This window comes from Heteronotia binoei, chromosome 1 (genome assembly GCF_032191835.1).
Source record: "Heteronotia binoei isolate CCM8104 ecotype False Entrance Well chromosome 1, APGP_CSIRO_Hbin_v1, whole genome shotgun sequence".
NCBI lineage: Eukaryota > Metazoa > Chordata > Lepidosauria > Squamata > Gekkonidae > Heteronotia > Heteronotia binoei.
In genome coordinates, this window is record NC_083223.1 from 129,963,066 (window position 1) to 129,977,149 (window position 14,084).

Genomic DNA, 14,084 nt, shown 5'->3' on the forward strand with positions numbered 1-14,084 from the left:
ATGTGGTGTTGAAGAGTTTTACAGATACCATGGACTGCCCAGAAGACAAAAGCCTAAACTCTCCGTAGAAACTAAAATAACTAAACAGAGGCTGTTGTATTTGGATCACATTATGGGAAGACAGGAGTCACTGGAAAAGAAAATAATGCTAGGAAAAGTTGAAGGTAGCGGGAAAAGACAACTCAACATAAGAAGTATGGTTTCAATAGAAGGAAGCCATGGTCCTCAGTTTGCAGGACCTAAGAAATCTGTCAATTATGGGACATTTTGGAAGTAATTAATTCATAGGGTCACCATGAATCAGAAGCAATTTGATGGCACTTAACACAGAGAATTGTGAAAGTATTCACTAACATTCTATTACCATGATATCTGCATTCAATCTTTTATTTTAAAAAAATCTCTAGCCATTTTCTTGGGAGAGCTGTAAGTATGAAACTGAGGTACACATTTCCTTTATGTCTCTGGAAGGAAAGGGGCCAGAGAACTTTTTTTTTTAATGAAAGCTGAGCATTCAAGAACAATAACAGTAGATGGTTAGAATATTATTACATACTTCCAACAGTTGCAATTTTAAAAGATCTCCAGTGCCATGCCATGGAAAAATACAAACTCGCTGACTTGGATAATAGCCATGGACATTAAATCATTCAAAAATAATATAAAACAGTCATAAATAAATGTTATGTGTTTAAAATGTTGATGTTTGTCTAAATAGTCCTTATTACTGTTACTGGCTGTTGATCTGTTTGGACTGGCAGTGTTTTGGCATGTGCTCAGATTTAAAAAACAAACAAACACCCAAAACCTGATACAAGCCTGTTCGGCAGGGGAATTGTTCAGTGTGAACCAAAGGGACCATATTATTGACTTGCATCTGAACATAGCAAGTTTGACTATACAGCATGCTTGATCCAGAATTTGCAGGATCCATATTTGTAACAGTCATGTGAGGTGATTAGGCTGAGAGAAGGTTACTGACCCAAAGACATCCAGTTTGCTTCACAATGAATGAGAATATGTACCTAGGACTCCCAGGTCTTAGACTGACGGTAACTGTGCACCAGAAATATGCCCTTTGTTAACATTCTAAATGCTACATCAGATTTATATCCCTTTGTTTTCTCTGGAACCTCAAAATTCCAAAATAATTTTAGGAGATTCAAGTGAACAGCTAATAGAACGAAATATAGGGCAACAAACTTTTTTTCCTGTTAATTTATCTTAAAATAACACTTCTTAGAAGAGAGGCTGACAAACATTCTCAATCAGAATGTTTATGGAACAAAATAGTGACGTTGATTATACTTAAGGACACATTAATCTGTAAATTGTCAATATCTTGGTTTAAAGTAATCAAAATGTTTCCTCTAAGCTGTGGAGTCTTGTGAACAAAAGTTCTACTTTGTGAGCTACCGGCATTAAAGTTGTGAGCAGCTGCGTAAATTAGTGTGCTCAGGGGCCATCCTTCCTGAGCAGGCTGAGCTAAGACAAAAATGTGTGAGCCGGAGGCTAAAAAACTGAGCTAGCTCACATGAACTCAGCTTAGAGGGAAGACTGTAGGTTGCATAAAGTTAGAACACAGAGCAAAATTTTAGGGAATAATTTATATGACTTTATTAATGTTATTTCTTCACTAGGATGCAGAAGACCATATCCTATTTTAGGAAAGAGAGATAAGATAAAACATAAAAATGCAGGTTAGTCTGTGGAACTGTAATTTATATTCTGAAACTAGCTCTATGTCAATGTAAATACATTTTTTGTAACACACGTTGGATGTAATACCATACAATCCCATTGTAAACTAGAGCAGTAAAATAATAACCTTACAACTGATATTTGTTAGGATGTATGTAACTTTTTCTATTGGATTTTGTGTCCCTGTTCCTCTACCAAAGGAACAGCCTTTGAACTTAAAATTTTCATCAAAAAAAATTACAAACTCACTGTAATTGTATTGAAACCATTATGGCTACCAAGAAAGTAAATAATTCTCAGCTTGTTTAGTCAGAATGACATCTAAAGATGGAAACCAATTGGTAGTTTTTATAAAGATACTTTGCTGGTAACCATGGTAACTCTAAAACAAGGAGCATATTAGAGACTTAAGGCAGCAATCAGTAAAAGAGAGAAAATATTTTCCTTTTTTAGGGCATCTCATGACAAGAGTCTTCAGTCCATTCAGGAGGCAGACGCCTATTTTTGGTGTGTGATGTCACTAATATGGCCCTCTGCAGTATCCCAAGACTGGAATTTGTCCTACACCCAAAGGTTAGTGAGTAATATTAGGTTAGGAGTTCATAGTACTGAAGTAAATCTTTAGTATCCTGATTGAAGCATATATGCAGTCCTCAGGATTAGATTGGACAGGGTTTTTCCTAAAAGTCTTTCTAATTTCTGTATTTGAAAGGGGAAAAAGTTGAATTTAATAATGAGTCCATGCAATACAAGTTGGAGCTTTGCTCTGCTGTTGTACAGAACTTTAAAAGATAGCAAAAAGTAACAATTCATGTAGCGCACCTCTCATCTGAAGCTCTCATAAGTTTACAGATGTTTTAAATAAGTAAAATTAAGTTGGCAGATGCCAAAGTATTCAGACCCACAGTCCTCCAATAAATTATGGGTTAGAAAATAGTAACACAGTTTAGAAGGTGATTATTCTCTACTTTAAAATGCTTGCCTTCAGTAATAAATGAGGGTGGGGGGGTGCCTATGAAGACATGGGGAAGGCAAACCACGTTTCCTCATCAGCTCATCTTGGGCTCCAGCTCACTGTCTCCTTCTCCTAGTGCTGACAGCCAGCTCCCCTTTGTGTTAGCTGCCTGACAAATGCTAATTTTTATATGTGATTTTGGGATTGCTATGGCAACTCCAAATACTGCCTGAATTCTAGCAGTTTGCTTTCTGAAAGTCTGTGTCCACGCAGGTGTCACTGGTAAAGGTTTGGGGGAGTCATCCTAAAATTAGTCTTCTGAAAATCTGAATTTTTAGCAAACCAGGGAATTTGTGTGTGTGTGTGTGTGTGTACAGAACCTTACATTGGCATTGAGACCGGCCCCATTGTGTAGATGTGGTTATCCACATGGGGAAGAGTGCATTGCTGTTATGTATGCGTCAGCACGTATCTGGAGAGACGGGGCTTACATTTTATAAATAGAGAGCAGAATGTCTGATTAGCACAGAAATTAATTTTTTTTTTTGGGGGGGGGATTAAGATTGTGTTTAAGGGATGCTGACTGATGTGCTTCCACTTGTGTCAGTGGTGGGCAAGGAAGATGCTAGTTGATGGAGAAAGATTCTCATATAACTGATTTTCAATTGTTGTAACTGTCAGTAGATTGCAGTGATCAGTTGCAAGTTAGATTCTTCTGATCTCTCAGCCTGTTATGTTTGCTGCATCTTTGGAAGGCAATTTTTTTTGGGGGGGGAGAGTGTCAGAAGCTCAAACGATTGCCCTTCCTCCCCCCCCCCCCCATCCTAAAGTTGGGCTGCAGCTGAAGCTGTAGGATTTGGCTGGGAAGAACAGAAGGATTTTTTTTTTCTTCACCTAACAGCTCGGGCTGAGGAAAAGAGGAGTTATCTACTTCTATCCTCTGCAGCACTAGCTGAGAGACTGATGGAGCAGGGAGGGAAGCAATCCACTCCCTTCCTCCAAGAGCATGGGTTGAGAAAAGGACTAGATATCCCCTCCCCTCACAACTGGCAATTTGCTTTTGGAGAGATCTGCTTCTATTCTCTGAAGCCCAAGCTCTAAGTTTATGGTGTCAGGGTGGAGGAAGGGGATCATTTCTTCACTTCTACCCCTCCCCCCAAGTTGCCAGCTTATTTTGCTAGTTTTGAGTGGAGGGGAGAAAATGTTTCTTTCATCTCCACTCAAAACTGATTTATGAGCTGCAGAGAGCAACAGCAGTATGTTTCCATACTTTGCAGATAGATTCAGGGTGGTTGATATGTTGGTTTGAAGCAGCAGAACAAAGTTTTGAGTCCCGTGGCACCTTTAAAACCAACAAAATTTTATTCTATGTATAAGCTTTTGTGTGCTCTGAAGAAGTATGCATGCGCATGGAAGTTTATACCCAGAATAAAACCTTGTTAGTCTTAAAGGTGCCACAGGACTCAGACTTTGTTCTCCACACTTTGCGATCCATGGTAGGAGGGATTTGCCCCCGCCTCTAAAACAGCTTGGGCAGCAGAGGACAAAAGAGATCTGTTTGGTGCAGAGGGCAAAAGAAGTTGATCTCTCCCCACTTCAAACTTCTCCCTGTGTTCCTGCCTTGCTGGAATAGAGAGAGAAGCTTGGGTGGTGAAGTGGAAAACAGATGGGACAAGCATAGCTGAAAGTTGACTTTTGATGTCTGCCTCCAAACACCTTGCTAGGTCCCTTCAAGGTGGGGAATTGGGAAGAAATTTGGGAAGCTGTTTCTCTTCAGCAGCTGTGCAAGTTTGTTCAAGAGCTGAACAGATTCGGTAGTCAGCTCAGAACTCTGTTTGAAACAGCTGAACACAGTATGTTTGGCTGTGGAAAATATTCACCTCTTAATTTGCGGAATCCCTAGTCATCAAGAATCACTCTACTTCATTCTCTACCACATTAGTAAATTTTTACTGCCAAGTTGCAAGTTATTTTTTTTCTTATAAATGTCTGTTGCTCGAGTAAAGCTTTTTTTAAAAAAATATCAGCTAGGAACTTGACAAATGATTATATAACTAACGTAATTTGCATGTCAAACTTCAGAAATAAATGATGCTAGAAAGAATTGGAAAGCTATCTGCACATTATATTTATGATAGCAGAATTGTAAAATTTATTTTACAGGCTGAGAGAATCTTAGAATAAAGTACATTTGAGGACCAAAATAACATCCTAGACAATTACATTAGTACAATTATATGAATTTTTAATCAACAGTGTAAGCAAATAAGCCATGTGTAGCAACAACAGAAGTTGATATAGGAGTAAGATTTAAATTAAGACATGAGTGTTCGAAATTTAAAAAATAAAAGAAATTGTAAATAAAGTTTTGTTTTCCCTGATTAGCACAGCTGTACTATGTGCTTGCATTTGTTATATGAAAATGGTTCCAAACAATTACACTTATATTTAGTGACTTTAAATAACTTCAGGGTGAACTAGCTACCTAGGTTGTGTGTTTTGGGGGGCAGAATGCCTATAGAAATGACTTTACAACTTCGTCCGCTTAAGGCATTGCCATGTGTAGTGATCAACAAATGGGAACCCACAAGAATTTATGTGGGTCACTTCATTTCCCCTTAAGGCATTGCCATGTGTAGTGATCAACAAATGGGAACCCACAAGAATTTGTGGGGGTCACTTCATTTCCCCCTGTTCTCCACACTGTTTCCTTTTTTTCTTTCTGCCAGCCCTATATACTTTTGCTTTTCACTGCTTCCTACTCTCATTCCCACTCACCAGACAACCTTTCTTTTTTTGCTTCCCCTGGTCTTCAGCTTCTTTTTTAAACCTCATTTATGCCCACTTTCTGCACAATGGGGAATTCAGCTTACATCATTCTCTACTCCATTTTATCCTCACAACAACCCTGTGAGGTAGACTAGGCTTAGAGTGAATGATTGGCCCAAGGTGACCCAGTAAGCTTCCATGTTACAGTTATGATCTGAACCAGGATCTTTCAGATTCTAATCTGACACTATAACCAATACACCATACTGACACTCAGCTTTTCTCTTCCTCTCCCCCTGGGAAAAAGATCTGCGTTGCAGAGGTCATAAAGTAGCAAGGTGCTTTTATGTGGTGGCTACTGCCAGACTTAGCCAAGTCACACAATGTTAGTAGAGGCTGCTGCTGAATTCAGGCAAACTGTGTGGCATTAAGTCATAGCCATCATTGCTCCTGGATGAGTTTTGCATATTGCATAGCAGCTGATGAGTATGGTCCTGAGGAGTCCTCCATCCAAAGCAAGAGAAAGGAGAACAGAGGTAGATTGCCTTGGAATGATTCCTGCCCTCCTCGCTTTCGCCTTGCCTTTTATTGGTAGAAACCAATGCCTGAAGGCTAGTAATACAGTTGTGGTTACTTAGCAACTCCCACAGTAACTGCTGATATCTCAGAGGGCATCCATTTCTTAAAGGTACATGTGTTGCTTCTGTTATTTTGCCAGGTTCTAACCTTTGATGTATTCCTTTTTAGATTTCAGGTTTTTCTGCAAATCTGGAGCTTTTCTCAGGTTTGTTGAAAGATCTGTCTCATCTGCTCATGGTTCCAAGCTCTGGGTTTTAGTATCCACAGATGGGGCTATGTTGAGAATTGAATATATTCATGTCCTCAAAATACAGCCAATTACCATTCACAGTTTACTTTCTGTACACATTTGGGGTAGAAAATAACAGAAATCTGTGCATTTTTCCATGAAGCTAATTTTTTTTTAAACTTCATTTTGGGGGTAAAAGGAGTAGAAAATTCCACAAGATACAAAAAATTAAAATATTAATTAATTTAATATGTTTTTTAATTCATGAAAACTTGTCAATAATCTGATTCTTAAATTCCAAACATGGTTTTTATTTTAATCTTTGTTTAAAATGTATAGTTTTGCTTGAGACATATCGGGAAGAGGTGAATCTATGGAGGAGAAACATTCTGCCTCATGTTTTCAAGTTTTTGGATGTTTTAGTACCATGAAACACCACAAATCTACCACCACAATCTACCATCACAAATATTTTTGTTTTTGTAGAATGTTTCTACCACAACATACATTAGAATTTGGGTTGGGGTAGAAATAGGGCTTTTTTTGAACAGGAACACACAGGAACGCAGTTTTATCTGGCTTGATGTCAGGGTGGGTGGCCTAATATGCAAATGAGTTTCTGCTGAGCTTTTTCTACAAAAAAGCCCTGTGCAAACAATAGTGATGTCAGGGGTGTGGCCTAAGATGCAAATGGTTTCCTGCTGGGATTTTCCTACAAAAAGAGTCCTTAGATATAATATGAGTTGAACTGCTGTATGTAAGTAAGTAAAGCTATTTCTTTTTAGACTCTATGTGCATAACTACTTATATTAAATTTAACTAGAAATATGTGGTTATTTCTGGGGAAGACACACCACTCCAAAGGATTTCTACCTACCCCACTGCACTGGGAATCCTCCAGTGAGAATTGCTAAGGTTTAGGTTCTGAATCTGGGCCTGATATAATTCTCAAAGACCAGGATTGATAACTGAGGTAGATTCATAAGTATAAGACTTTTCAAGTCTTTCAAATGAACAAGAATGCTTATTTAGAAAAATATGCACTGATTTAAATATTAATGATCAACCATGGGAGATTGGATTTCTGATTTTAAACTTCATACAGACGGGGGGAAACTTTAATGGACAGCGTTTTTGTATATAAAGACAACATGCTATTGCAATTTAATTGTACACTAGACCCAGCAAACCATGCTGAAATATTGTAACCCCATTTTACTCTCTGTTGTCGTTAATTTATGAGTCACCTCATCCTGGCTGATGCTGGGCTCTAGGCAATGTACAAGGTGATTATCCAGATAGAGAACTTGAAAGATATGATATCATAGAATCATAGGGTTGGAAGCGACCTCCAGGGTCATCTAGTCCAACCTCCTACACAATGCAGGGAATTCACAAATACCTCACCCCCACATTTCCAGTGACACCTGCTCCAAGCCCAGAAGATGGCAAACCCCCCCCCCCAAAAAAAAAACAAAAACCCCACCCACCCCCAAACTCCAGGATTCCTAGCAAAACTGGCCTGGAGAAAAATTTCTGCCTGATCTCAGAGTGGCAATCAGCATTTCCCTGGGCATGTAAGAAAGGGCCACTAAACACTAATGCAACTCTTCATGCTGTCATTCTCATGATCTGCCTAATCAGCATTGCCATCAGATGGCCATCTAGCCTCCCAAGGAAGCCTGTTCCAAAAAAAGCTCCAAAAAAGGAGAGCCCATCACCTCCCAAGGAAGCCTGTTCCATCGAGGAACCACTCTATCAGGAAGTTCTTCCTAATGTTTAGCTGGAAACTCTTGATTTAATTTCAACCGATTGGTTCTGGGGCCACAGAAAACAACTCCACACCATCCTGTATATGTCAGCCCTTCAAGTACTTGAAGATGGTGATCATATGTCCTCTCAGTTGTCTCCTCTCCAGTTTAAACATACCAAGTTCCTTCAGCCTTTCCTCATAAAACTTGGTCTGCAGACCCCTCACCATCTTTGTTGCCCTCCTCTGGACACTCTTTCATCTAAATTTTAGTTGACCGAATATTAACTCCAGCTCCTTGGACTGCAGTTCCTATTGACTGGTTAAGAGCACTACTCACCATGGTGCCTATATTGCTGGAGTAATTTTCACTGCTGCATTTGTGTCAGTAGGTTTGTTTTTAATTGTTTCTATTAATAATATGAATACATTGTAATTTTTCCATGTACAGGCAATCCATTCTGTAGCTTGGCACCATGAAGGAAAACAATTTATTTGTAGCCATTCGGATGGTACTTTGACTATATGGAATGTAAAGAATCCTACTAAGCCATTGCAGACAATCACTCCACATGGTAAGTGCAAATCAATCTGTAAGCATAACGTATTGAAGATATAAAATATGATGCACATCCATTTTGAAATTACACAACCCACTTCCAAATAATATTTATTTGTTCCTTTTTTCCCATTGGCTGCATTCCTCCAAATCACCAGCCTTCATGCAAGTGCTTAAGAACATAAACTCCTTTAGAACTTTTCATCATAAGTATGGTTTCAGTGCCATGCACAAATGTACAAATCAACAGGTAATTGTAGTTCCTTACACCAGAAGTTATAAATTTGAAGACAGTAAATAAAGTAAGGTTCCAAGTGGTTAGGGGAAAGGGGTGTTTACTTTTTAAACTTGTCTTTCAGTTTGTTTGTTTGTTTTAGTATATTTCTGTTCTGCCCATTCTCCGCAGGGCTCAGGGTGGAGTACAACATATGATAAAATAATAATAATAATATAATAATAAATTTTATTTCTATCCCGCCCTCCCCACCTCGGCAGGCTCAGGGCGGCTAACAACACTTTATAAAAACATACAATAATAGATAAAACCTTTAAATTTAACAATATAAAAACATTAAACTTATAAAAACAATAAAATACAATAAAAATACAATAAAAACATTTTAACATTTTAACTTAGTTAATTTTGGTTTTACTATTTGCCAAACTTCAAAGAGCTAAGACCTAATATCCACACATTTAACATTTCCAGCTTTTGGCAACAATCACTTTTGCAGCAGAAAATAAATCTAAAGGTCTGCTTCTGTGTATTAATGAAACTTGTACCATTAAAAGACCTAACAAGAGGATCTTCCTTGCCTTGGTATTGTACATGCTGTCATGCAATTTAATATTTGTTTCCAAAATATTTTACTAAATGGACATGTCTATCACATGTGCATAAGAATCTGATTTTTTCATTTCACATTTCCAGTATACTTATTCTGGAGATTTTATTTAATTAGTGTAGGGTAGGTGGAAAAATGTATTAACTCAGCTTTTTGGTCTTTGAATGTCATACGAGAGCCAGTTTGGTGTAGTGGTTAAGTGTGCTGACTCTTATCTGGGAGAACCAGGTTTGATTCCCCACTCCTCCACTTGCACTTGCTGGAATGATCTTGAGTTAGCCATAGCTCTGGCAGAGGTTGTCCTTGAAAGGGCAGCTGCTATGAGAGTCCTCTCAGCTCCACCCACCTCACAGGGTGTCTGTTATGGGGGAGGAAGGTAAAGAAGATTGTGAGCCACTCTGAGGCTCTGAAATTCAGAGTGGAGGGTGGGATATAAATCCAATATCTTCTTCTTAATAACTCCATTCAGGGTGCCAGGAGGAAATGTGTACTGCTTTTCTATCTTCCAGCTGTGTTGCCCATGGAGAAGAAGAAGGGGAGAGGTTTGGACCACCCTGTCTCCATGTTGCCATTGTTGCTTGAAATACTGGGATATAGAGCTTCACAGGGAGGGCTGTGTTAGTTTCAGAATCCTCACAATATTTACAAAAAATTCAGAATTTTAGGTTGTGTATTTATTATTTATACCTCCCCCAATGAGGATCCAAAGCAGCTTACATAATTCTGCTCTCTTCCATTTTATCACAACCACCCTATGAGGTAAGTTAGGCTGAGTGTGTATGCCTGTCTCAAGGTTATCCAAGAGTTCTCCAACAGTTATTGCTATTTTCCTGGCTATTTCATTTCAAGGTTAGTTCTGTCCAGTGTAAGGTCTATGAAAGGATCCCCAGTCTTTCTGGTTTTGTCTTCCCTGAAGCAGACATTTTCAGCCTCAAGAAAGATTAGTCCCAGAGTTGCTGGACCATGTGGAGAAACAGTCACAGTGGCTGGCTGGGAGGCTGGAGAGGGGATGAAATCACTTTCTCTTGCTCCTTCTGTCATAGGGACTCCACTAACACAAGCGGCCTGAGGAAATGATTTTGCCCATCATTAAAAGTGTGAACAGACGCTTACAATGATGTTTTCCTGCGTCTACAGATAGGCTTCTCTAGAGACATCTTAATAGACTTGTGCAGTGATGTAAAAGTAGAGCAGTTAGATTTTGTTCGACTTGCCTTGCATTTTTGTATTGCCAAACTTGTCTCTAGCTTTTTAGAAATTCAAAGTGGACTCCATATCATAATTAGATTGTGGATTGTGAAAGAACTTTTACTATTGATGCAAATGAAATAATTATAAATGGTAATTATGCTGTTCAGTTAATTTTAAGTACATTTGTACTGAAGAGGTGAGTTTTGTAAGAATGGAAACTTTATTGTATTTGTTTTTTCTATACCAAATAGAAACCTGAACAAATGTAAAAATGCTTTGTGGCAGAAGCAAATGTTATTTCACCTTTACCCAGCTGCTTCCTCAGCCCCCTATAAAGGCATTACTGGGGGCTGGAAGACTGTTGTGGACAAAATATGTGGTTAGGGAGGCTATAGTGAGGAGGAGAATCAAGTGAAGAGCTTTTAAGCTCAATGAAATAGGGTCTCTCGACAGAAAGCCTAATTAACAAGTTTCTTTTCCCAATTCCATTATTGAAATGTTTATGGGGTATTCTTCATGGTTTTTCACTTTGTTCCTATTTATATTTACTTGGAAATAAATTCCACCTAGTTACCTACAGCTAAGACTACATAGGATTGATTCTATTTCAGAAAAAAATGAACCATTTGTAAGCAGTATGGGTGAATTACTTGTGTTTAATTCTGTTTAAAGCAGCAAGATATTACATATATATGAGTTTTATAAGTGATGGGTATATTCCTAAGATTTTGATGTAGTGTTCAAAATCAACATTTGTATTTGAACGTAAATGAGAAAATATTTTGTTTTAGGGAAGCAGGTAAAAGATGGAAAGAAGCCAGAGCCTTGTAAACCTATTCTTAAAGTGGAATATAAAACTACAAGAGCTGGGTAAGAGCTGTGATACTATTTTTTATTTCTGTTGTGGTTGCTTGCAGTAAATAAAAATGCACTTTCACACCTTGTCTTTCATACAGCCTTCACTCAAAAGATATGTACACTTCAGAGATTTCACCTACTAGAATGAAAAGGCAACTAAAATCACTGTAATGTTTGTAAAACAATGTTATACAACTTAGATTAAAATTATTCTTTCTAAAAATAAAGTGGCGCTGTGCCAGTTAGTAGGGTTGCAAAATGTGGTACCCAAAAATAGATGGTGGAAGTGCTGCATAGCAGGTTAACCCCTGTAATATGGGGAAATATTGCTCATTGTTTTTGGTTTTATACTTTGCTTTTGAACAAAATTGGCTGCCAAAGCAGATTACAATTCAAATCTGTAACTCTATACATGATACAAATAATGCCAATGATTTGTGTAAGTGAAGGCATCTTGCAGAATTCTGTCTGATGACTTTCTTTCAGAAAAAAAAGTGAATTCTTACCTGAGTTGATGAGATGGCATTTTTTTTGGTTGTTGATCTCTTGGAAATAGAGAACATATTATTAAATGATGCCACTTTTGCTATCACTGCAAATCTGTTCATTACTGATATTTTCCCAAAACCAGTTACTGTAACTACTGGTACTGGTCTTTCCTATCTCTACAGAAGTCTTTACTGGTTTGTGAATTTAGTGCAGACAAAGTCTAATAAAAATAGAAAAAACATCAGTGTTGATGAAATTGACTGGATTTAGTTAATGATATTCTGAAGTGTTGGGGGCTGGAGTTTGGGGTTGGAAATGCAAACATGACAGCATCCGACCCAAATCCTACTTTCTCCCTTAGTCCAAGATGGCACAAGGATTTAAGGATTTTGCCCCCTCATAATCTTGTCTCCCTTCATAGTGTCTGGGTGGGGGAAATAATTTCAGTTGGAGCCATTTGACCACCAGAATAATTATCTTCCCACCACTGGATTCAAAGAAAGCAAAGGCATTAAATGCTTGAAGTGTCTGAGAATGGGGAGAGGGGATGTACCATTAGTTTCCAGTATATCTCCTCAGTTACTCCTAAACACTTGCACATAGCATTCAGAAATAAAGTTTGAAACAAAATAAAAGCTGTCCCCGGAACTATCACCATGGGCTCCCAGACAAAGACTATATCTGGGCCTCCTTGCATGACCCTGATGCAAACCAGATATCTACAACAAAACATTTGCCTTCCTGATACCATGCATAGAATAGTAATTGTTCCTTAGGAGAAGAAAAGGGACAAGATTATCAAAGGATAGATTTTACTTAATTTATGATTTATACTGTGCATATTGAAGTAAGATATGATGAAAAGAACTCACATAACAAGAAGAATCAGAGACTCCCCAGCTAAGAGACCTAGGCAGAATACTGAGGTGCACCAGGGCTGGAATTCTAGCAGGAGCTCCTTTGCATATTAGGCCACACACTCCTGATGTAGCCAATTCTCTAAGAGCTTACAAAAAAGAGTCTTGTAAGCTCTTGGAGGATTGGCTACATCAGGGGGTGTGGCCTAATATGCAAAGGAGCTCTTGCTAAAATTCCACCCCTGAGGTGAACTATATACATTAGATATAGATGAGGCACAAAATATCTGGAAATAAGCCCCAGTTTGGTGTAGTGGTTAAGTGTGCGGACTCTTATTTGGAAGAACCGGGTTTGATTCCCCACTCCTCCACTTGCACCTGCTAGCATGGCTTTGGGTCAGCCATAGCTCTGGCAGAGGTTGTCCTTGAAAAGGCAGCTGCTGTGAGAGCCCTCTCCAGTCCCACCCACCTCATAGGGTGTCTGTTGTGGGGGAGGAAGGTAAAGGAGATTGTAAGCCACTCTGAGACTCTTCAGAGTGGAGGGCAAGGCATCTTCACTGAATGAAGTGTGACTTCAGTCTCTCTCAAAAAGTACTCATCTGAAAAAAGTACTTCTACTTGCCCCAAACAAAAAAGTAATCTCACACCAACAAAAAACAAAACAAAACCCAATCTCTCTCTCCCCCCCATGTTATTCAACCTAAAGCTCTGAAACTGGAGGTCATCAGTATGCTGATGACAGTTAGCTCTGCATCTCTCTATTCAGAGCCCCTGACAATATGGTAGATATCCTGAGCTGCTGCCTGGTTGCTGTAGTTAAATGGCAGAAAGTGAACAAATTGAAACTCATCTGAGACAAGGCGGATGTAATGCTAGTTGGGAAGCCTGAGCTCTTGAATGACATAGTGCTTCCTGCTTTGTGTAGAGTTCAGCTGACCCTTGCTAACTGGGTTAAAAGCCTAGGGGTTATACTGGACCCAACATTACTGCTAGAAAAGCAAGTTGATGCAGCTGCAGAAATATGCTTTTTCCACCAACTTAAGTTTAGTTTGAAAGACTGACTCCCTATCTGGATTTGGTTTATCTGACTACCTGGATCCATGACATAGTGACATTGAGTCTGGACTACTGTAATGTATTCTACATAGGTCTTTTCTCAGTTAGTGTAGAATTTTGTAGCTCAGATTATCTGGAATTAGGTGGAGCATGCATATTACACCCATTCTTCCTGAATCTGTTTAATACCCTTTTAAAATTTTCTGAACTTATGTTGTCTTATACTTAACTAAGCTGTTTCTAGAT

At 38.6% G+C, this 14,084-nt stretch overlaps 1 protein-coding gene across 4 annotated transcripts in view; it reads left to right on the forward strand.

Moving 5' to 3' along the window:
* The window catches only part of STXBP5 (syntaxin binding protein 5), a 306,923-nt gene that overhangs the window by 154,569 nt on the left and 138,270 nt on the right, over positions 1-14,084 (forward strand). For 3 of the 4 annotated variants that reach the window (XM_060240653.1, XM_060240661.1, XM_060240670.1), the window contains exons 8-9: positions 8,435-8,558; positions 11,370-11,448. In XM_060240653.1, coding sequence (XP_060096636.1) covers positions 8,435-8,558; positions 11,370-11,448 — 203 coding nt within the window. Of the gene's footprint in view, positions 1-2,154; positions 2,275-8,434; positions 8,559-11,369; positions 11,449-14,084 lie in introns of all 4 variants that reach the window. The other variant, XM_060240679.1, reaches the window with a different exon arrangement.